The sequence below is a fragment of the Sebastes umbrosus genome, chromosome 5 (genome assembly GCF_015220745.1).
Source record: "Sebastes umbrosus isolate fSebUmb1 chromosome 5, fSebUmb1.pri, whole genome shotgun sequence".
NCBI classification, from domain to species: Eukaryota; Metazoa; Chordata; class Actinopteri; order Perciformes; family Sebastidae; genus Sebastes; species Sebastes umbrosus.
This window is the reverse complement of record NC_051273.1, coordinates 10336920-10362180: the sequence shown is the minus strand read 5'-3', so window position 1 is coordinate 10362180 and position 25261 is coordinate 10336920. Positions and strand designations below refer to the sequence as shown.

General features: G+C 39.7%; 1 protein-coding gene across 1 annotated transcript in view; it reads right to left on the bottom strand.

The window, feature by feature from the left end:
• Positions 1 to 25261, bottom strand: part of LOC119488849 (contactin-associated protein-like 4) — a 106637-nt gene that overhangs the window by 33860 nt on the left and 47516 nt on the right. The window contains exons 6-13 of the mRNA XM_037770805.1: positions 20298 to 20473; positions 19091 to 19237; positions 16572 to 16839; positions 15168 to 15317; positions 13058 to 13229; positions 6401 to 6507; positions 898 to 1017; positions 596 to 796 (exon numbers count right to left, since the gene is read on the bottom strand). Of these exons, the coding sequence (XP_037626733.1) occupies positions 596 to 796; positions 898 to 1017; positions 6401 to 6507; positions 13058 to 13229; positions 15168 to 15317; positions 16572 to 16839; positions 19091 to 19237; positions 20298 to 20473 (1341 nt within the window). The remainder of the gene's footprint in view (positions 1 to 595; positions 797 to 897; positions 1018 to 6400; positions 6508 to 13057; positions 13230 to 15167; positions 15318 to 16571; positions 16840 to 19090; positions 19238 to 20297; positions 20474 to 25261) is intronic.

Sequence of the window (25261 nt, the reverse complement as noted above, 5' to 3'; positions counted from 1 at the left end):
GAAACTCAATTATTCAATTTTCCCTTTTATTTAGTAAAGTTAAGGCGATGTTAACATTTAGATTCTACTGGCAAGAAGACCAACAAAGACCAGTGCAAATGCAGCTTGTAAGTACCTCTTTTGAACCTGTACACTGTAAACTCAATTTATTGTGTGTTTAAAACCTTTTTTAAAAGAAAGATAACAAAAAGAACCCAGAAACAAAAGCAGCTGATGATTTACTTGAGAAATAAAGTAGTGCAGATAAACCTTTAGCCGCTGCAGTGGAGTGAGGAGGAGAAAATGCACATTTTAAATTTAACTGAAGTTTTAATTAGTTTCTAAATGAACTAAATCAGCAATTCACAACACTCTCTCTTGTTCCAGATATAGATCCCTCAGATACAGAAAAGCTTGCTTTGCAAAGAACTTTGTGCCTGGTACCATTTCTCTTTTAACAACACCACTCGACTACACCTTCCTCCTCCATCTCAAACATGCTCAATACAGTAAAACAACACAAACAACAACAATAAAAGTTACATATCTCACATCTGTCCTCCAAGACATCCCATCTCATTAACTTAGACACAACAGAAAACATCAGCGGGCTTACCTGGTGTGTTGAGGAGGCGGGACTTCCTGCAGTGGTAGGACAGTTCCTGCTCACAGTGCTCTGATTGGCTGATGACGGCTGCTAACTGCTCCTCTTCAGAAGCGTAGTCAAAGTGGGCGAAATGTTGGTTTCTCTCAGGGGACGAATGCACTCTGGTCAGTTCTGTGTTATTGTGCTGGATCACCATCCATGCCATGTCCTCTGGCGGAGAGACAAACAGGCAGAGAGAAATAAATAAATAAATATATATGCTGATATACTGCGTGTGTTCATGTGTGAAGATGTGTGTCTTTGTGCGTTACCTGTCATGTTACAGTAGATGAGCTGGGGTTTGATTGGTCCACTGCCGTCCACGTCTATGTGATAGTGTCCTGATGTGTTGCCTTTGTGTTTGTACGCCTCACATGACTGTTCATATTTTGCTGTGAAAGAAAATGCAATAAAAGGATATCAACAACAATCTGATTTGAGAGGAAACATTGCCCCTATCAATTCCTAAAAGCAAAGTTTTGGACTACTACACTTCCGTCCACATTGCACAGCTCTGCACTTTGAGGGAGCTCTAAGGAGTCTGCTTGAAGAACCACCACTCAAGATAACGATACCAGAGCTTCAATGACGTATGGAGAAGTTGGAGTGGTGGAGGGAGTTGCAACAGCAATCAGTTACTGTCAGAGTGACAGTGAAAACTGAGAGTTTATAAAACACTTGGATGAATTTGTCTGGATGTTTCTAGTCTGAACAGATGACGTATCAATAAGCCAATAATATTGTGACAGCTGATAACAATCAAGGAACGTGAGTGCGGCTTCAGTGCTCGGCCTGAACAAACACTATGCTTCATATGTGTCAAAGATGTGGGTCAAGTCAATTCAATATAAGAGCAATCCATCTCATATTAAAATGATCAGAATCATAATGGTAATTATGTCTCGTCCCACTCAAGTATTTGCCCTAATTTTACCCGATCACCAAAAATAATAAAATACCTTTTCATTTATTGTAATTGTCTTCTCACCAAAATCTACCAAAAATAAAAATAACTTTGCTTTCTACATATTCTTTTCTTGCTTAAAGGTGCTAAATATGGGATTGGGAGCATTTCTATTGCCTCTGCACAGCTCTCAACATGGCGACAGCTGAGCCGGCAGCTCATAGCTAACCGCGCTAACAGTTTTAACCTGAGGGGGAAGCGGAGGGTGGGTGTTACGATTCCGTGACGGTGTCGTCAGTCAGGACGGCGTTATCAGCTGTAACCGCCGTATGAGAGCAGTGCAGAGCGGCGGCCGTGAGCTAGCCAGTGGGGCACGCACACATGCACTAAAAGCATGCACGGCCAGCCCGGCTATGTCAACAAAGAAATGAGAAGCTCAGATTACAACACACACAGAGGGGGAGCGACTTCATTCACCATAGTTGTTTGATGTTATGTTAATGCTCTGGAATCGTATAGAGCACCTTTAAATAGTACGTAAATTATCACAACTAGTTGTTGATAAAAATTTAAATCAAAACCATACCCAATCCTGGTGATAGCTGCTTGTTCTGTATCCAAACTGTATTAGAATATATTGTGAATGCCTTTTAGGTGTGAATTGCACAGAAGGAAAGCACATCCCTAACCCTTTTAGTGCATTTGTGCTGTATTCTAAACAATTAAAATGTTAACAATTTAAAAAAAAGGATCAACCAATTAAAAACAGTTATGTAACAATAAGCTATGGAACTAAAACAGGTGAAAACCAATTATATAAAGCCCTCTGGTTACATAATGTTTGCACGCACACACACCATCTACAATATAGTGCAGGAAAAGAAGTCACAGGAGTCATAAGCAGTAGTAGAACATTTCCCACATTGTATAAATGTGTTTTTTTCTTTTTCTCATGTCAGTCTGTGACTTAAGACGGTTCCTTGATCCAACTCAAGAGAGTTTTTGACTCGAATATAACAATCAAACACAGAGGTGAGCAGTGTGTGTGTGTGAGTGTGTGGATGTGTGAACCTGAGTTCGTTCTGATCCAGCCTGGAGCTGATCACACCACCGGAGCATAGAAAGATTCAATCAATGCTCGGCAGTGTAATCAAAGCCAGAATCTCTATAATTTCTAATTTGACTCACCTAAAATACTGCAGGCAGTCTCTAAGTTTAAATCCATTTATGTAGAGAGAAAAGTCTGCCTCAGGACTCACTCTCCTTTCCTGACATGCTCTTCTGCTGTATATCTCCCTCTTGCTCCTATCCTCACTTTCTCTTTATCTTTCTCTCTGTACGACTTCTTCCAGTCCTCATTTCTACTTTTTACTTTTTTCATCTTTCTATATCTCTACCCTTCTCTCCTATCGCTTTTTTCTTTTTTTCTGATAACGCCGGGGAAGGAGTTAAATGATTTTATGGTTTGTTCTGAGCCTAACAAGAAGTCTTTCATTTTAGTTCAAATGTTCTGACCTACATAGCAATATTTAGAGCTGGAAAAAAACATTTCATACATTGTAGTTGGTTGCTTTCAAGACTAAATATAAAAAGGTGTGAGGGAAGTGTTTCATCCCACACTTTTACAAACGTTCAAACATTCAATAAGGAACCCCAACGTTCTTTCCCAAGAATTAAAGAACATTTTGCACAAAAGTTCAATAGATTTGTACAGAAAAACAGTCTTCCAATGTTTAAGCGGAAGAAAGCGGCATCACTGTGCCTAGGTAGTCTGCGGTAGACACAACTTAATTTCCACTTTTCTCTTGCACTTTGACCGTCTCTGTGTCTATAGTATAAACATTTCTACAAAAGAATATACATGAATTGAATTATGCTCCAATATGTCAGTTAAGGTTAGCCATTACAATAACTGTAAACTAAAAATTTAAAACACTCTGCAACATTAACATGACTTAAATAAATGAAATGAGCATATGATAAGTATAATATAGAAATGGCTCCACAAGTATGTCCTCTCTCACACACACCGTTTCACAGTTAGTAGTACGTTAACCAGTTAAAAGGAAGCATGAGGCTATCTCTGAGCTCCAGCGCTGGGGTTTGCGCTGGCTGAATTCGATCAGGTTCACTTCCGTCTGATTAACAGTAAATTCATCAAATTCAGAGCCCCATATTGCTATTTTCCAAGCTACTGTAGCCGTTATATTTCGCGAGCCACCACTGCAAAAAGTGGCTAATGATAGGATGGGTTAAATGCAGATAATAAATGTCACTGTGTTCTGTGCGGTGTACAATATGTGTGTATAATATGTGTATATATGTACAATACAATGTGACATTAAAAACTGATTTACATTTACATATAACAGAAACACTGATTGCAAGATGTGGTTTTACATCAATATACTGTATCAATTTACGTTTGTGGCTAAAAAGAACCTAGGCTTTGGCTTACATTAGTCAAATGTAGCTAACATTAGCAGCGTTTGTTGAGCAAAGCAAGCACCACAAAGCTTTCTGTGATTATGAGCATGATGATGTGGTATATTTTCAGGTCTTGCACCGGACAGTGGGGCCCCTAATTGTAAACAGATGTGTAGGAAGCATACGTGGAGACCTAGGGTCATAGGATATGTCCAGGGGCTGAAAGATAAACATTTAGGACAAAGGAGCCATACAGGGTCATATCCTCAGAGCAGATGCTGCATGATATGACCCCGTTATAAGGAGGTGCGAGAGCCCCGAAGTGGAGGACTTTCAGATTTGACTTGAGACCTCCGGACGCTCTAGACGTTCGTTATGACATTTGTTGCTTGTTTGTAATAAACTCTATTATACCAGCAAGAACAGTGTCCGCGGAGCATCCTTTCTCATCACTTCAACAGCACTGTCGCAGGCAAGATACTACAATGACCAACATGCACCTGGCAATCGACAGTAGTTTGTATAAAGTTGAGAGGCCAGTGAATTGAGTAAACCTATTGATGACCAAGTTGTGTCATTCTTTTGCTCGCCTACAAAACAAATGCAGGCACTAGCCAGATCAAGATCTTTACGATACGAGGCGGTGGTGCTCATGGAAACATTACTGCTTTTGACCACAGGTGCCGCCGAAATCAACACAAAATCAAAATTATTTGTAGTTGCTTAAAGAGGAGATATTGTTGTCATTTTTGAAGTGGTTCTTTGTCTGTTACAAAATGGTACAGTCTGTGTGATGGGTGTTGAACCTCTGCCTCATCATGTTCACATCACTTTAGACTGGGCTAGAGTTGCACACACATACATATCACACACATATCCACACACATTTAAAATGAATAAATAAGAGATAATGGGCCATCTGCAGGTGTCAGAAAGCCAAAAAAATAGCTTTTAAGACTTTAAATGAAATGGAAATCTAATTTACTCAGTATAATAAAGTACCAACAATCTGTTTAGTCTATTCCCGATTGAACGCAGCTAATTAAAGTTCTGAAACAATGGAGTAGGAAAAAACATTAAGTGTTAGGGGACATGCAGTCTCACTGTTATTAAAGTAGAAGCAATGAGAACATGTCTGGAATACTCTAATACTATTCTCCATTAATCGAAGGCTTCATGTTAAATGTTTCTCCAACATTTGATATTCAGCCGAACATAACATTTAGCACTCAAGAGTCAATAGGGAGGAAAGGTGAAGACTATTTCTGTGTACACTATAGTATTTTGCTTTTTCAGCTATTTAAACACAAAAAAATTCCCCTTTCAAATAGTGAAATATGTTCTCAACTGTACTGTATTATAAGAAAACACAACAATAACCCATGAAATGAATAATATTTCACTACAATGAGCTTTTTGAGTCACAACAGACACAAAACACAAGACCCGCGTAACTATAATTCTACTACAGATACAAGAGGAACACAAATTCTCCATTATTTTTCAAGTCTTTTTCCTCGTTATATAAATAATTAAATAAAGCTCAGTATTGTGGATTTAAAGCCATTATGTGTAGAATTTGAAATCCAGTTCCTCATCTATTAACTTTTCTATTAACATTTACTGCAACATACTTCAACGATTGAGCTCCACATAGGAAGCAAAACACCGAAATGCAAAATCAGATAATAAAACAGACATAAATGCTTTTTATATAAACAATTTTGAGAAGCAATTAATTAAAGGGGCTAAATGCAGCTAATGGTGCAAACAGCGCTAACAGTGAAAACAATGACAACCATGCTGACAGAGCTAACAGTTTTAACGTGGGGGGGAACTGGAACAGTACAGAGCGGCGGTCGTGAGTTAGCTAGTGGGGCACGCTAACATGCACGGACATTCACTAAAAGCACACACGTTGGCCGGCTACGTCAATAAAGCACGAAGAAGCTCGGATTACAACACACAGAGGGAGAGTGACTTCATTCTCTTCTCAGGTAGACATTACTCCTCTATATCTATACATAGCAAATAGTTGCTTGCTGCTATATTAATGCTCTGGATATCAAATAGAGCACCTTTAAATTTGCCTCATTTTGCTTGTCTTACCTCGTAACTACTCTGAAAACTGCAGTAATGAATATTTTCATATTAACAATGGGTGAAATAACTGTGTTTGTGAAAGGCGTTGCTTGTAGTGATTAACCCATAGAGAATTACCATCACGTTCATCATAACAACTTTCTAAGGTGATAATATGTCTTTAATTTGACTAAAGCCTGTACTTTCAGCATAATGAAAATGTTTTAATGGCCCTAAAGAAAATAGGGACATTAAAAAGTACTGACCACATTTAAACACTTGAATGACTTCTATTTGTATCATTATATTTTAGGCTTCAAGCATTTTAAAGACCTGCAGATGCCCTGTTGCTGGTTGCTTACAGCTGTGGCAGGTGGCTCCTCTGTAGCCGCTGTTGGAGCAGTTACAGTGGAAGGTGCTCCATGACTGAGTACATCTACCTCCATGTTCACAGTGACTGGGGGAGCACCTGGGAGACAGACAGAGACACAGATAGACAGAGGGAGAGAAAGAGAGATCCTTATTCTCTGTCTGTAAAAAGTTCTCTTAAAAAGTTTCTCAAGGATGTTGGCATGAAAAGGAACAACAGGACTTCAGCACACCTGCCGGTTCTTATGAGCAGGTGCGTAGGAGGGATCTGAATAAAAGCAATCTTACAACAAAAAAAAGTTTCAATCTTTTAAATGAAAACTTCACAAGTCTTTATTGTCATGTCAAGTGGAGCACAGGTGCATGTTCTGAGAGAAAGCTGAGGTTGAAACATCTCTTTGTTAGTGTTGTTAACTAGCATTGCATCAGCCAGAGACAAGAGTCTTAAACTCCCACGCAAACCCGTCACCCAAAAATTAAAGTCACCTTTTATTATTTATTTACATGATACGGGGCCAAAAAGCTTCTATAAAGACATGGAGCCATATTTCCTTCCTCAGTCTTCCATCTGCTGAGTTACCCCCAAAAATGTAGACAGGACATTTTCTAAACGGCTTCAGGTCAAACTTTTTTGTATTTGTGGTTGATGTGTTGCTTTTAGAAGTGAGGGGAGGTCATTTGCTGTTGGGGGCCTATAACATTAAGAAGTCAGCGACAAAGCAGTTTAATTTATTGTATATTTAGCTGTGCAAGTGCAATTTAATCAACTCTATTTGAGCACTAATAAGCTCATTTGTATTTGCAGTTGCAGTTGTATGGGCAGAATGCCCAACACACAAGAGCACTGCATTAACAGTGATTCTAACATCCAATAAGGACAATGTGTTTTCCAATCTATACAATCTCACATTAATGTGCAATTCCAGCAGAGTTTGACTGTAAAATGAATTAAAAAATATAATTGGGTGAGCCACCCAGAGACAGTAAATTCTATACCAGTGGGAAACACTGGTTTATACAACACAGTGTACGGTCTAAATAAGAAACATCTGTCTGTCTAATTTCTATAGATTATAACTGTGTTGCTCAGAAACAGCTTGGCTTCAAGTTAGGGCTTACCAATAAATTGTATTTTCATCGTCATTGCGATATGAACATTCAAGATAAACACATCGCAAAACGCTGCCTGAAATGCGATGAATAATAAAAATCATTATATTTAGCTCAAAACTCAAAAATGTTTCATAATATCATACGAACAGTGGTATGACGATCGATACACTGAATTATGTATTTGTTGACTCTCAAGTGTAAAAACACACACAATCACACACATACGTTTGTACCACTTCACTTGTTAGTACCCTTAATGATATAATGCATTCCCTTGCCTTAAGCCTAACATTTACCATCATACCTTCACCAAACGTCCTCACTATCGAGGTCTAAAAGTCACTATGGTCCTCACAAAGACAGAAGTATATACACTATACACACTTAGAGAAAATCTTCCTCGAGCAAAGTTAGGTAACCAGAAGGATAAAAGAAAGGAGGTACAGTGGGAGGATTCAGCAATTAGGAAGCATGGATGGTGCAGGATGGAAGAGGAGAGGATGTCTGGAGGAAGAGGTGAGACAGTGGGCTGAGGGTGATGGAGGGAAGGAAAGATGAAGTGAGCAGCAGCGAGATGGAGGCAGTGACTGGATATCAACTGTGTTTGGACAGTGAACCTGAGGGAATGAGGTCAGGGGACTGTAGCGAGAGAGAGAGAGAGAGAGAGAGAGAGAGAGAGAGACTGAAAGAGGAGCTGTAATCACACCGCAGAGTTAGAAAATGATGCTGATTGGAATCATGGCAGGAAACAGCAATGGGTACACCGCTTTCTCACTGTAATTGTAATGAACAACAGGTGCGATCATTAGAGGGCGAAACGAGTGAAACTTTGTATGTCCAATCAATTTCTTCCACTTCCCACCCAATCCTGGATGTTTTATAGTTACCAATCCTGTTTTGTTCTTTTCAATTTTCTCATGATACTGTTTCAGTCCACAGTGTTTATTTCCTAAGTTGATCGTTATGGTGGTCCTTTTCAAAGCTCAGTCCAAACACAATAGCCAATGTTAACAGAAATAGTTCAATATCTTGGGAGATACACATGTTTGCTTCCTTGCCTTGAGTTAGATGAGGACATTGATACCACTCTCGTCCGTAATTGTCTTGTGGCTGTAGCTTCATATTTATCATACAGACATGAGAGTGGTCTCTTCTCATCTAACTCTTAGCAGCAAAGCAAATAAGTGGATTTATTATTTTTATATTATATATTATATTATTTATAGATAAGTGGACCTTATTCACCCATACAATCCTACAGACCTATTCTGATTAAAACAGGGGGAAAATACTAAGAATTAACTAATTATTTAAAATTTCTTCAACATTCACTGACATTTTGATTTAAGGTACAGTGTGTAGGATTTGGCGGCATCTAGCGGTGAGGTTGCAGATTGCAACCAACTGAAACTTATCCAGTGTCCCAAGCGTGTAGGAAAACTACAGTGGCCGACGCGAAAACGTGAATGGCCCTGTCTAGAACCAGTGTTTGGTTTGTCCATTCTAGGCTACTGTAGAAACGTGGCGGCTCGATATTGATATAAACGGCTCATTTAAAGGTAACAAAAACACAACGATTTGTAGTTTCTGGTGATTATACGCTAAAGAAAACATACTTATTATTATTAAATTCCATTTCTGCCAATAAATCCCCCTAAATGCCACATACTGTTCCTTTAAACTATTAAACCTAATTTCTTCTGTAAATGAATTAGAGGCCAAGCACATTAAAAATACCACAATTTACCACCAGGCCACTTCTTCTCCCATGCAGGCTCCAGAATGATCGCCCAGAGAAAATACTTTATCTTCAAGTAAGAGCAGACAAGACACATGTCTCTGCATGCACCCATTTTGCTGAATCTTCTAACAACCACTTTGTCCCTGCTCCCACTACACTCTGTAAAATTTGGGAAAATTAAACTTTCCTTGGCAAGAACCATCTGCGGTCACAGTAGGCAACTCTTTCCTGCAGCGCTGTGGAGTTTTCAGTCATTGTCTCAACATCCAGTTTGCTGTCGGCAGCGTATGGAGCATGCAGCCTCAACCAGGCACACAGGGATAATTGCAGAGGTTCACAAACACATGCCTGGGTCAACTGCAGTGTAGCCCGTATCACTGAATCTACTATAAATCTTTTCAGGGCTAAAAAGTTTTAAGTTTTGCAAACACTTTGTCCTCTATAAATCTCTGGAGGGCTCCTAGCTTGGCTACCAATTTCCAATGCAATGTGACAGCGTACAGCACGGCAGCTCAGATCACAGGACTCCTGGATTAACTGAGCGAAGAGACTTTGTAGCTTATCTAAAAGGTTCTAGTGTGGTGTGACAGTGTCCTATAACGTTGGATCACAGGGTTTGCATCCAATCTCCCCCGGTTTCTATTACTGCCCCTGGCTTAACCAACACAGCACAGCCCCCGTCCGATCTGCACTCCATTACTGGACAGGTAGACTGGGATGTCCTACAAAGACTTCAAATAGCTGCTTTCTGCTGAACAGCAAGAGAGAGAGGAAAGGTATGTATTTTTAATGCTTTCAGTCGGCTCTGTACCTGGTCCTGGATAGGCTGCCACGTCACACACACACACACACACACATATATACACACACACACACAGGGGAGAGTTTGGGAATGACACAGGAGTGTGAAGGGTAAGATGTGTGTATGTGTGAGTCTCTACAGACATCTCACAAAGTCAGTGGCTGACAGACAGACAGACAGTCAAACAAAACAAGAAGACGGGACCTCTTGGTGACCTGTGTTTCTTTTTATTTGTGGCTATGTGTGTGTGTGTGCGTGTGTGTGTTTGTGTGTTTTGACAAGGTGTATTATTAAGGTGTCAGGAACCTGACAGAAGCAAAGAGGTCAGAATTACTGCCTTCTGACAGCTCCATCCATCTCGCTTCATAACACACCCTCATCCAGTGCGGAGAGAGGTCGGCAGGAGGGAGTAGTGAGTTCAGAGACTTCATAGCCTTGGAAAGCAAGTGTGTCCTAAAGGTGTCAGTGTGCTTCAAACAAAGTGCTTGTTCAAACAACGTCTGACACCCCCCTCCCTCTGCACTTTTCCCATGTCAGGTTTTGGAGTTGTGTCCAACAATTTTTGTACTTTTCCTCTGAAATCTGAAAAAGCAATTTCTCTGTCTCTCTTTTTTTTCATTTTTTACACAACTGCTTCCGTCACTTTTTCTATGTAAAGCCGAGTGCGACACCATGAATGGCAACAGGGAGAGAGTGTCCAAAAGTGTGAGCCATTATCCATTTGCATGATTCATTTTGCATGATGCCCTGCCTTTGAGCGAGGCCACTTGGAACAGGTATTAACACATTTGACAATAGACGTGGTGGAACTTTTTTTTTTGTTAAATGCATAATCACGGTGACAACAAGACTCTAGGAAGCCCCTGCGCCCAGCCCAAGAAATAGTCTGGCACATAGACTAGATTAGAGATAAACTGTGGTCCCGTAGAACAACAAATTGTTCAAATTCAAAACAATTTTTTTACAATTAGGTTTTTGTACTGATTAAACAAACACTATATGGCGTGTTAATAGAGGTTTAGAGGTGCTGGTTCGTGGATTTTGTTACCTTTGGACAGAGTCTTGGTAGCCGTTTCCCCATTTCCAGTCTTAAATGCTAAGCTAGGCTAATCCTGGTTCCTGCTTCACATTTAAAGGACCAGTGTGTAACATTTCAGGGGATCTGTTAGCAGAAATGGAATATAATATTCATAACTATGTTTTCATTAGTGTATGATAACCGGAAACTAAGAATCTTTGTTTTCCTTATCTTAGAATGAGCCCTTCATATCTACATAGGGAGCGGGTTCTCTTCCCAGAGTCCACCATGTTGCTCCGCCATGTCGTAACTCTCATGTTTTTATGTTACCTAAAGGCCACTGTAGTTCTCTGACACACTTGTGAAACTGCAGTAACGTGAGCCGCAGAGTGCAAAGCTGTGGTACCGCCGTCTGACTTCCATTGCTCCTAAAGTAGTGTTATTATGGTAAAGATGGCCTCTGAGCGAGGCGAACGACGTTACCACAGTTTTGTACTCGGCTGCTCACGTTACTGAAGTCTTGCAATCTGCAACCACACCACTACATGCCGCCAAATCCTACACACTGCACCTTTAATGAACAGATATGAGAGTGGTATCAATCTTGTCATTTAACTCTTGGCAAGTGTATTTCCCAAAATGTTGAACTGTTCCTTTAAATGTCGTACTGAATATTTATCCTTGCCAGTTATTGTGTCCTCCATGGTTTGTAATATTTAATGCATGAATTCAAAACAAAAAACACAAAGGTTGAAAAAGTTCCTGGAGGTTTTTGGAATTGCCAACAGAGGAGGCATTGAATGTCTTGAATGCCATAGGACACCCCAACACTCATCGCAGGAACAATGCAACACTTCCATTGGCACGTATGAATCCCCAGCAAGACCTGACAACAAATCTCTAACTGTATAGCCATGCTCAGGTATACTTAAAGTCTATTCTCTCAATGATAACTTAGGAAGAACCCCCTTCCCATTTTGTCTTTGATAATCACCTTAAGTGAACGAGGAGATGAAATACATTTGCCTCTCGGTGCTAATTAATCCACTTAGCAACACCAACAGTAAGTCTTTCGGTCTCTCTTCAGGAAGGCAGTTAGGTGTAGCCAGCGGCCAAGAATGTTAGCTTTGGATTAATAAATGGATACTGGTGCTCCCCTCTCAATCCCTGATTCCTCTAGTGCCTCAGGGAGGGATTTTTCAACATGATCTTTTTCATTCCGTGTTATAAACAAGTTATTTAGCCGCCCCAGAGAGATGGCTCAGATTTGGAAACTTACATTAGTGTGTTTGGAAGGAGGAGTGTGGATTCCTCCAGAACTTTTCCCCTTAACTCTGAAACTAGAGACTGCTGCAGCGCTCTCCAAGGTCCTGAACCTGCAGTTAGTCTAGAGACAGCAGCAAGGGAGCTGTCCAAGGTGCTACCTTCTGTCCACACTGCCAGCCATCGGCCATCTCTAATCCTTGATTTCATCGATTTGGTAGTATGAATATACCCTGTACTAGTTTTGTTCTGTTTGCTGAGTCTTGAGAACGCCTCTCCAGTTTACTCCCCGTCTCTCTGTGTCTCTCAAATAGCTCAGTAAAAGAATAAGGCTGCCGAAATTTTATATTTTAGTTCAACACATCATCAACACAACCCATAAAAAGACCAAAAACAACAGTTTGTCTGCCTCGTTCTCAGCCAATTTGTAAATCTTTACGGATGCATTAAGAGTATTCACTTTCATTGTGTTTTTGTTGGGGACTATGTTTAAACGTGGGCCAAACCAGGAGTGAAATGCAAATAAATCATAAACTGCTTACTTATTCTTATCACCATTTTCACAAATCCCAAATTGACAGTGGAAAAAACTTTGGACCAAATCAACACACAAAGCAGAGGAATATTAATAGTTAATGAGAGCAATCACACACAGCGTGGGTTTAAACACCGCAGTGAAAAAAATAATTCAGTTGGTACTCCTGGAGACTAACCTGTCGATGATGCCACACATATCAATCTGCAAGTGGCTGTAGTTTCCCAGCAGCCTTTGTTGCACCTTGATCAGGTCAACAGGTTGGTTATCCAGAGTCAGCAGACGCATACAGCCCTGAAACACTTTGAAGAGGTTCTTACACTCCTGACTGCTCTCCTGAATGGGGCAACCTGGGGAGGGAAGCACATGACACTCAATCAATGGTCGGTCTACAGCTCTGTATTTGTTTGTATGCGGTTTTGTTGGTAGGACCATCAATAAACATGGAATTAAATAAACAGTGTCAGTATATGTTTAACTTCACTTCATTCAGCTTTATCATAAGTTTTAATCTTCACTGTGATATTCTATAAGGGGTTAAACCTCACATTATTCACATTAATGAGGGTTAAAATATTATGATTTTTTGTTGAATCCCAGTGTGACTGTGACTTTATACCTCTACTCCACTACAATTCAGAGACATATGTACTTTTTACTCCACTACATTTATTTGATTACTTTAGTTACTACTTTGCACATTCAGATTAACAATACAAAATATAATCAATAAATAAAATGTGATATATTATTATAGGTTTAAAATAAAATAAGGGGTATAAAGTAGTGGTATTAGCTCCACCTTTACCAGCTACAACATTAAAGTGATCATTATAATCCAATAATATAATATAAATTACTCTGAAATGGGCCATTCTGCATAATGACTTTTACTTTTGGTACTTTAAGTATGTTTTAATGCTAATGCTTTTGTGCTTAAGTAAATTTGTGAATGCATGGCTTTTACTTGTGGCAAAGTATTTCTACACTGTGGTGTTTACACTTAAGTAAAAGATATGAGTACTTTTTCCACCACTGCATCTAGCTTCTATTCGGTTCCTCTTGTAAACAAAATCTTACGCTTTCCTTGCTCCTGTTTCGTTGCATTTTCAGTTTCAATGTGTGCAAGACACTTCTTACTTACTTCTTTTTACCTAGTTTTAAGTTCAGAAGTGCTTTCGTTCTCCACTTCATTATCTGCGTATCAGATGAGACCGATTTTTGATTATGTTTACACTCATCTAAGCCCTTCTCACATAGGCAGACCTGAGGTGGCTGTATATAATATATATATAAAACCACTCTTCGCCAAAGCATGTATATTAGCCCCATGTCTTATCCATCAGTGATTCATGCTTGAGGTTAAGCCTGGATGGAGGCAATCTATCTGTGGCCAAATACAGCATTCCTGCTCCGGGCTCTGCGTTGCTCTAATTATATTCAGCCCATCAGGCGCAGAGTTCGACACCTCCCAGCAGAGGAGGAGGGAGGAAGGATGAGTCACTGTTTATTGTCACTTTGAATTTTAGGAGCTCAGAAGAAGATTTTGTTGGAGCTGTTTTCCTCATGGCGGAGCGATATTTGGTGTTTCACTTTGAAGATTAAAATTCACATTAAATCTCTGCTGGAGTTAAACTCACTGTATTTTTTTAATCATAAGGAGTTCTATTATCTTACAGGTGAACTTCCATGTGACTTATGTTGTGGTTGGAAAAAAGGCTGTGCAAGGCCACAATCTCATTAACAGACGGATGAGATGTGTGTCGGGTTAATATATGCATCTACAGCATGTGCCTTTATGCAGGACTATGTGTAGAATAATTAGGGGGAGAGTATACACAAGCACTGCAGAGACGGGAGGGGGGCTTGAGATACATTAAAAGGGAAGTGATTGGAGAGAGGGAAATGCATCGAGGAAGGAAAGAAATGCAAACTGGGAAAGAGGTAAGAAAAAAGGGGAGAGATATCGTTTTGAAGTAAGCAAATGGTAAAGAAAGAGAGAGGACAGAGGAGGAGGAAGTGGAGAGGGAGAGACTAAGCATCCCTCTCTGGGTGGCACTAAACCTCTAAAGTAGATTTGGAGATGATAATTATTCCCAGAGTACCTCAGTGAATTTGAACAAGTCCTAAATGTCCATGTCAGCAGTTTTCCCATCCCGAGGTTTACTTGAAGTACAATTTTAAATACCTTTTGGCAGCTGTCCTTAGCTATAATATTTGTTTTAACTGCTAACAAAAACAGATAGAAACAGCACACATGGTGTAAGTTTTCTTTCATGTCTTCTTACCACCGAAGAAGAGCTGACTATCTGCGGTTAGAGGAAGTGGGATGCTGGTGTGAGCGGTGGCTCCTTCGTCAGTGTCCACTGTGATGCTCAGATGATCTCGTCCAGAGTTCAGCTCCACAGAATGCCACTGACCATCATTCAGACCTGAGCCTTTATACACACACAGACACAAAGTTAAATGCAAAATGAATGAACAGTTTGGGTGAGTTAACAGTTTCATTTTAATATGAACTGCAAGTGATTTCATTTTCTTTGCTGAAAATCAGGATCATGCCTCCTTTTTTTTAGTTCCTTAAATAATAAAATAAACTTCATCACAATTATCATATACATACAAGTACATACATGAAATTTGACCTCTGTACTTAACCAATCATAAACATTTAAGGAGCAGTGGGCGGCTGTGAAGCACCCGGGGAAGTGGAAGACCGTGAGATGTTGTTGGAAGCTCTAGTAAAAGATAATAAATTATGATTAATTTGTTAAATCGTTAAACTTCATTAAACTTGATGAAAGTGTTGTGGAGCTGTATAGAGTTGTGATTTAACTATGTGATAGGTTAAAGGGCGGGTCAATCTGCATTCTGTTCAGTTCTTTTCAAATGGAAACGCCCACTCAGCCGTTGCAAAAAGCAGTGACGTAGGTAACCAAAGTAAGCTAATCAATAAGGTTATGAATAATGTGAACAATAGCATTAGCTGAATCAGTTAGCTGTCCTAAGTTTGGAAATAATTGAAAGGGTTGGTTCAGATTTTTTGAAGTGGGGTTGTATGTATACTCCCGTGTTCTGCGAGGTAAAATTACTGTTTTTGTGAATGTAATCTTGTGGCTTTCAAGAGAACGATATAACTGCTTCTGTTCCCTGTCAGAAAGGGCTGTCTGACGGAGAGGTAAAGTGGCTGTGGACGGGAGCAGCAGAAAAATGTATTTTAGCCACCTAAAAATATTTAAATTTAAGGGTACACTATATTTATGATATTGTCACGGCTTCACCTGCATCAGACAGCCCTTTGCGACGGGGGACAGAAGCCGTTATATCGCGGCCTTCAAAGCTTCCAGACCAGACTCCATTCACAAAAAAAGTAATTTTATCTCGAGGACACGGGAGTTGCTGTCTAAGTTACTGTATGTAACGTTACTACACTGACTTCAAAGCCCCAGAATGCTAGTAAGTGGACCTTGAGGGTATCCATGGTAAAGAAGCAACTTTCACACTAAAGATTTTGATTGAACACTCTTCTGGTTAGTTTATTACGCTTAGACAGAACAAATCTGCCTGTGTTTTATGTCTGTGGCATAAATCTGAGCTATGAGAACATGTTATGTCCTCTCTGTTGTACAACTGAACAACAAAAGGCAACAGATTCACACCTCTATGTAGGTGTAACTCCTGATTGGACCGACCTGCGCTGAGCTCCAGCTGGGCCCTGCCAGCTCTACTGATCTGTAGGCGGAGTCTAGCCTCACTCAGGTACAACCACACTGTGCCCTCCTGCTGCGGGAGGTCAAAGGTCAAGAGAAGCCCAGCCTTATTCCATGTGCGAAACTGCAGCGCCACAGAGACGACCCCTGACGACCACGATGTCAGTCCGGGCAACTGCAAGAAGCTCTGGGAGTCAGTGAACGTCACAGCGACTGAAACCTGCTCTGCACAAGAAAAGGTCACATTGCCCTGAGAAAGAGAGGAGGGAAGGGAGAGAGAGACATGATTATGAAAGAGATAATAAAACATGAATATTCAGTAGTTGCAGAGGCTGACTCGGTTTGACTCGATGTCACAGAGGTCTCATCAGCAACTCTCTGAAAAAGGACATCTGTATTACCATATTGACATTAGCCGAGGAGCTAAAATAAGCCGGGAAACCAGAAGCATCGGGGTCACAAAGCGTTTGCACCCACTTTCACCATTTGTCTCACATCTCCTAATCCCAGCATGGCATCAGGAAATAGCAATTATACAATGGATTAACTGTTTTCAGAAAGGTTTGAGAGGCATTAGCATGATTTAAATTTCCATAACACATTGCAAAAACTATATAACCTATGGAGGGAAATAAATATATATGATATGGTTAATATAATGTATTCAGGAAAATCTCCTATACAGCACAATGTGAGGCACAAGTTGTACATTAATTCCCATTAACATAAAATTCGTATTAAATAAACTTTTATGTGATGACTACTTTGCACCAGAGTGCAAGTTGCCACTTTCTCTCTTTCCCTCCTCCGCGTCTCCTTCCCTCGCTTCTCCTCATTTTCATTCTCCACCTCCTTTCCTCCCTGATCCATTAATTTATTACTAAGTCTCTACTTTTCATTGCTAGTTTTTTTGCTTTGGGCTTTATAACTCAAAAAAATGTGCAAGTGATGACATTGGAGATGATAATGAAGGAGATTATGAGGATGCTAATGACAATGATGATGGCGGGTGTAAAAATGAAGAGGATGATGATGCAGATGATGAAAATAATGATAATGACAATAATAATCGTGACAGTGACCATTAGCATAATAATGACACTGATGCAGAAAAGGCATGAGGGAAAAAACTGTGGGAGGAAGAGCACAAAAAGTCTCAAGTGAACATTTGGGACTTTCATCATGGCAGCATCTGACTATAATGCAGATAAATGATGTTAACAACTGAGAAACTACTGGAAAAAAACATGAGAGGATACCAAACCCACATACACAAAGGTTTCATGTATGTGTTGTTACAAAGTTGAATGACATGAAGTCAGAAAGTAAACATCAGAACATATGTTCAGTAAATGATTCACTATAGATGGAACATATAAATAGATGTATAAACAGATGGCTATAATGTCAGACATACAGCACTCTTGTACATAACACAGACATACTGAATGTGTGTTAGCTCACCATAAACAACAACACAAAGGCAATATACAAGAAAGACAGTCATCATAGTGTGCAATGATACAACACCAATGTAATAAAAAAATAATCAATGTGAATATATAACTTGATTATATAACTATCATGTAAATAGAACAACTTACGTTTATCTGAGAAATTACTTATTTTCTAGTCAACTCTGTCAAATAGCACTCAACACTACAATACCCATAAGCCCCAGAGACAAATGTACAATCCTACACTGTTTAAAATGCTTCGGTTTAGTAATCAGTAAAAATAAAAATAAAATACACATCTCCACAGTTACTTAACTGATTCAAAATTGACCCAGAATCCAAATTTGAATTGAATCAAGCTGATGAGTGTATTAATAGAGTTTTACAGAGCTGTATGCACAGAGCACATGGAAGAAGTTTGCCTTCAGGGCTTTCTGCCTGCAATTTCCTTAGCTTAAGGCAACACACCTACTTGGTTAGGTTTAGGAGAAGATCATGGTTTGGGTTCAAATAAACCCTTCCAGGCAGAAAGCCCTGAAGGCAAACTTCTCCCATGTGTGAGCTGTATCTGCAACTAAAACTCCTCCATCCACGAATTTTAAGATTGCTGAACAGATGTTTCTTGGGATTTACATTTTACTTCTCTCTTTTTGTGCACACAGAAAGAAAATCAGGTTCACTGACCATCAATGAAACAGATTTTTCAACAGCATTACTGATTCAACGAGGAGAGATTCACACCAATTCACGAGTTGGGAGTGCTCCTACGGCCAGGCCCGATATTGTCTAAGACATTGGTTGCCAAACTGGGGTCAAGTTTACTTTTCCTGACATTTCTCAAATATTTGCTTTTCAAATACTGTATAATTGTATCTTTTTATTACTTCTGAAGCCACTTGATTTAACCCTGTCCACATCTGGACTCTGTACATCCCCTACTCTAAACTAACACATCCCCACAGTCCCCGGTTTGTCTTTCTGATGAACGCTGAATGGCAGATTTCCATAATGATGTTCCAAAGAAGCTGAAACAAAAGAACTTACCACCACGGAGGCCTGGTGGTTGTTCTGTTTAGCCAGGTGGATTAGGTTGAGGTCGTTGTAGAGCAGGTTTTCCAGGCAGCCATGGAAGTTCCTGTTGGACAGAATGGGTTTCTGCAGTCCGTGGCTCTGGACAGCTCCCACACTTAGCTGCGCATGAAAAAAACACACGTAAAAACAAATGTACAAGTTACCATCACCCTCTGTAGGATTCAAAGGTTACTGACGTTTTCACAGTGGAAATAATATACATTGACAGAAACGCCAATGATGGGAATAGAGAACAGTAGTTATCCGATTCGTTACATCTCATGCCTGCGTGTCTATCGATTTTTCTTACTGATGCTTTCTGACAGTTACACATGCACAATGACGCATACGCACACTGTATCATGTTTCAGTTTGTTTTGGACTGGAGCCAGGCGGAAAGAAAAAAAAAATGCTCAAAAGCATGGCACTACTTAACCTGAGGGGCACACCCTGTTTTTCCTTGATAATGCGACAATGTGAACAACAAATCCGTGTTGAAATCGGCAGGAGGATAATTTGTAACGTTACCTGTTAGAAGCAGGTCGGCAGCACAGTTCTGCTTGGTTAAATAACATAGATACCAACGTTAACGGAGGTGCCATTGAGTTACAATTATGAGGCGTTCAAACTCTGCTCAGTAAAATGACTATTGGGTGAAGGTAAATTACAACATTATCATGATGTGTTCAAATGTAGAGAGAGAATTATGACCTGTTTAACTTCCTAACAACTTATCACGATTTTTTTTTTAATTAAAGCAAATATTTAAATAATCGTAATCATTTGAATCATGTGTTTTTATGCAAACAACCACTATAGATGACAATAGTAAAGTACGGTACAGTACCCTCCCAATCCCCGAAAAACAGGGCTCCCCGGAAGCCACGGTGTAATTCAAACACTGTAATTTACCATGTATATAATGTTTTTTATGTAAAATATATCGAAAATTGAATGACATCAGATCTAAAATGTTATTCCTTCATTTAGCGCATAGATTTCAAAAGTGGCAGACAAAAAAAAAAGTTAATTTTAGACCCTGGCTGCCATATTCCATAAAGGACAAAACTTTTTGTAGCCACCTTTCAAGTGTACAGGTGTTTGATACATAAAAGACTAACTTCTAAATAGAGTACCACTTTAAAACGTGTCCTTCTATGTGCTGAAGAGTTTCTCTCACCTGGTGAATGTCCCAGTGGCTGAGCTCAGCTGGTATGTGAACCTGATGAGTGCTTTTATCCACACTGAGATTGAGGTGAGTGCTGAGCCGCTCCAGCTTTACATGGTGCCAGTGCTGGTCATCCAGCAGACTACCCACAGAAACAAGAAGCTGCCCGCCGGAGGACGAACTCACACCTGCAAGGAAGGTGAGGATGTGGAAAACAATCAATTGTGTTGTCTTGATGGTGGCTGAGCAATGACTGTAGCTAATACAGAAATCCTCTTATGTGCATTTCCCGCTGAGGAACTTTGATTTTTTCTCCTGAGGTGTACAACCTCAAAAAACACGTCGAGGTCAGCATTCTGTGTCCCCCTCCATAATGCATTTTTAACAAGGACAAACATGCTTGAAGGAATCATTTTAAAATGCTTCCTTTGTCTGGCAGTGCAGGAAATGCTAAAGGAAGGTTCATGTTTGATTTATCAAAACAAAAAGTCGTGGAAACATTGCAGCTTCAGTAGATTATTTTCATCTTTGTTTCAAACAGCGAGGGGGTCACCGAGGTCACCCTCTCTCATTAGCGAGCGAACATATCTGTATGCTAGCAGGGAGGAGGGCCGAGCACGATAAATGATGAGGCTGCAAAATGACAGCAGGACATAATTAATGACAGACCCAACACCAGCAGGTCCAAATTGGTGGATCCATCTCTGCATCCCCCAACGTGTTGGGAGAGGAAAGAGTTTCTGCTGACTGAAGGAGCTACAACAGAAGGAGCGAGATACACTAAGCCATTAATTATGAATGACATTTTCTTTAATGGAGATACAGATATAAAGAGCTATAGATAAAAGGAGATACAGATATAGATATAGAGCGATATAGAGGTAAAGAGTATAGATATGGATATAGAGAGATATAGAGATATAGATATAGACATAGAGAGATATAGATATGGATATAGAGATTTATATTTATATCTCTCTATCTCTATATCTAGAGATAGAGAGATATCTCTATCATAGATAGATGCATAGATTGCATTTAAAGAAGTAGTTTGACATTTTGGAAAATACGTCTGTGTTAAAGTCCTTGAAAACCTATGTTCTCAATCAGAGAACTCTTCATCACTCTTCTTCCTATGAGTGATGTAGTCCTAGATGAACACACATTTTTCAACTGAGAACAGTTTTGTTTACTTCTGTATTTCGTTTGTGCTCATCTCACATGTTTGAAGTGAGGCGCAATTGGAAAAAGGTAATGTCATTTACTTCCATGCACCAATCAGAGTTAACATTTATTTTGTTTTTATTTCATGTTTCTGTGTAAATGAGGCTAGCTATCTTGTTTGAAGGTTGGTAGTTATTTCAAACCTTAAGGCAACCTTAATCTATATTCTTTCATTTGTAGAAACCATCTGGACTTTTTTTGTGTGTTTGTCTGCTTTGTTTTCAGCATTGTATTTTCAGGAGTTGTTGCCATCTAAACAGCTCCGTTTTGAATCAAACCATGCTTACGGGTTTGATTGCTTATGTTGGCAGCACTGCAGCCTAGTTGTCGAGTGCTAAACTTTTAATTATAATACCAAAGGATGTCTTTTTTTCCAAACCTAGTTATAGCTCATCTAATCAACCATTATCTGTAACTGCTTATCCTATTCAGGTTCGAGAGGGGGGGGGGGCTGGAGCCAATCCCAGCTGAGATTGGGCGAAGGCGGCAGAATATCACAGGGCTGACATATAGAGACAGACAACCATTCACGCTCACATGGACCCAATGGATGCGGAAGATCGCCATTTTGGCTTCATGCGCCACTGAGCAACTCTCATAGGAATGAATGGGAGCCTGCCCTCTTTATACATCCATGCTGCTCACCAAGAAACAGCACGTAACTCTTCACAAAACCACAAATTGTTGTTTTTACATTTCTGCACATAGATTAAACAGAATGCAATACAATGTGTTCATTAGTGAGCTTTAGAACTGTTGGTATGCTGTAAAACATCACACAACAATTTTGTGGAATCAACTCTTCTTTTATGATTACTTTAATGTAAATATATACTGTAAGTTATTGAACTTAATTCCTAGTTTAACATTTTCACAACTCATTAGAACACTTTGAACAAATGACCCAAACTTTTTTTATGTTGAACCAGCTTAACTTGAATAACTTGGGTATTTTTCAACCTGGACTTTTCCCATGTTTTTGTGACTAATGGGGACAACACTTTTTGAAACTGGTCCAGTATTGAGGAAGTACGCTGCAGCCGCTAAACAAGCTGTAATGTAATTATTTGGGGAAACCTGGTACCATCAGTTTACGTCTGCTAAAAGTGCTTGTTTTCACAAAAAGTGTTATCCCCATTAATCACTTAGACAGAAAAACGTGGCCCAGGTTGAAAACTATAGAAGTTATCGTTTAAAATGTTTTACAGTGCTTATTATTTTCCCCCTGCTTCCAGTCTTTATTCTATGCTAAGCTAAACTAATCGCCTCCTGGGTCCAGCTCCATGCTTAATATACAGACTGAGGTTGATAACAGCATTTCCCAAAATGTCTAACTATTCCTTTAATGCCATGTGATGAGGTGACATATTTGGTTACAACTTGAATAAGTGGAAAATAGAAAGGTGGCGATCGATGCAAGAAGTCTGAGGGCAAACAATTATAGAAACACTTAACGTTCATTCATGAAACTCCCTCTCCCTTTATTACTCTCCGTCAGTCTTAATTCCTCTCACTCCTCCTCTCCTCCTCGCCTCGCCTTCGAGGACATTGTGAGGAAGGAGGTTCAGTCTGAGAGCACCCAAACTAAGGAGCACGACTGTGTTACACTGCAATAACTGCTTGATTTATCCATACTGAGTAGACTAATATTGAATGTGCTTGTCTTTCAGCAGAGGAGGCTGCACTGAAGACTACTTTCCACTTTCACAGAGTCTACCGCTCCAGACAGCTCCCTGAGGCAATATCACCTTATCATATTCTGTCTGCTATTCCATTATGGCTCTTTGCTCGAGCTCTAAATCTGTTTATGAAGGACGACAATGACAGGTCTTATCAGGAGTGACTGTCATAATTGTTTCAGCATTTCAGCGCCACATGGTGCTGCTATTTGAAATACAGCTTGACTGTAAAAATGATGTTCTTTCTCTAAACCAATTCTCAGCTTTAGTCACAGTTGAGAATTTAGTTTATTGCCATAAAACAAGCTGGAAAAAAGGAGGCAGTGCAGTGATATTAATGGGAGGAATGTCACTGGTCTCTCTCTGTCTCTTCAATTCAATTCATGCAGGCTTTGCTGGCATGATGTTTTGATCAAAACCCTGTAGCCAATGCATTTGTATAAACAGAGTAAAGTAAATAATACATAAACTGACAAGACAGTATATAGACTGAAACAATATTATTTAACACGTGATAACATTAATAAAACGTTTAAAGATCAGCAAGAAACAATACATGAAAGTATGTCTTACTTTAAAATAATAAGTTATGTAATTGTAGTTGTTGACAGAAAACCAATCACCTACTAATTGATACTTAATTACACGTTTTAAGTATTTTTTCAAACAAAAAAGCCAAAAATCCTCTGGTTTCAGTTTCCTAGCTTCTCAAATGTGATATATGTGTCAGTAAACCGATTATCTTTGGTTTTGGACAGTTGTCTGGAGAAAACAAGGGATTTGAAGATGTCATAAGGATTTGTGATTGTGAGAAATGGTGATATATCACAGTTTTTTTTACATTTTATGAAGGAGTGAATATTGCACATGTGTAATGTAGTAGAAGGTGTATTACCAGCAGGGGGGCAACAAAACCACTCACTTAGGTTTAGGCAACAAAACCACTAAGTTTAGTTTAAGAAAGCGCCATGGTTGGCCTTAAAATAAGTACGTAAACTCAAGTAAAATACGTACAGAAACAATGTCACATAAGTACGGAAACCACATCATAATCGTCAGTAACGTCACTTACAAAACAAAACACCTGGTTTAAAATCCTGTGTTTGTTGGACCATCCACCTCCCTCCCGCCTGCCATCTCCCTTTTTATTCTAAGTCACTAGCTCTGAGCGTAGCTTATTTACGTGGATGCATTTACATTGCTGTCAGTACAGACAGCAATGTAAATGCAGAAATGACACACCTAAAGCAACAACAGCATTCTTTTTGCATGCTTTTGCCTTGCACATTATTGCATTATTATCATACGCCTTTTCATGCGACCGGGCTGAATCATAATGCCCCAGTTTGAGTAAGACCATATACTCTTTCTTTCTCCTATTGTCTTCAGAGTGGCCAGTCATTTACCTTTCCTTGACTATGCAGCTATGTGTGTAGTTTATCATCTTTTCTATTTTGAGATAGAAACTGTATTGCGGCTGCACACAGAAGTAAACAGCAGTAAGCACCTCATTATACAGCAGGGGAGTGTGTTACAGTAAGAGTCCCATGGCTATCTTAGCAATTTCAGGCTCCTCTGAAAATACAGAGGCTGCTGACTGAAACTCTTATGAGGCTGTTTACAACAGTAACTCCAGGAGGCTCACTGTAAATCACTGTAGAAAAACTGGAAATAGAGTAAGCAAATGCATTAGTAATCGCCATGATTGTCTTCTATTTTCTCTGCCAACTAGCACACTTTGTCCGGAGACATTCATCTGATTGTAGCTTTTGTTGCTCTGCGCGATTAGTGAAAACATTTGTGATTACGATGATGTTTCGTGACTGTAAAATCTGAAATATTTAGTGTTTTTTTCGCATCATAACCCAGCCAGCAACCACAAAACCAACCACAGCAGAAAAGACAGGATTTCGCTTAACATGCAACTTGCCCTGCACGCCTTCCTGATGCCATCCCAATTTAGTCAGCAATACTTAACACCACTCGTCCAGAACGCACTGAAGCAGGACACACCAGCCCTCCGTGTATTTACTGCTGTGTATTACAGCTTTCCCGTGACAGTTCAGAACGGAA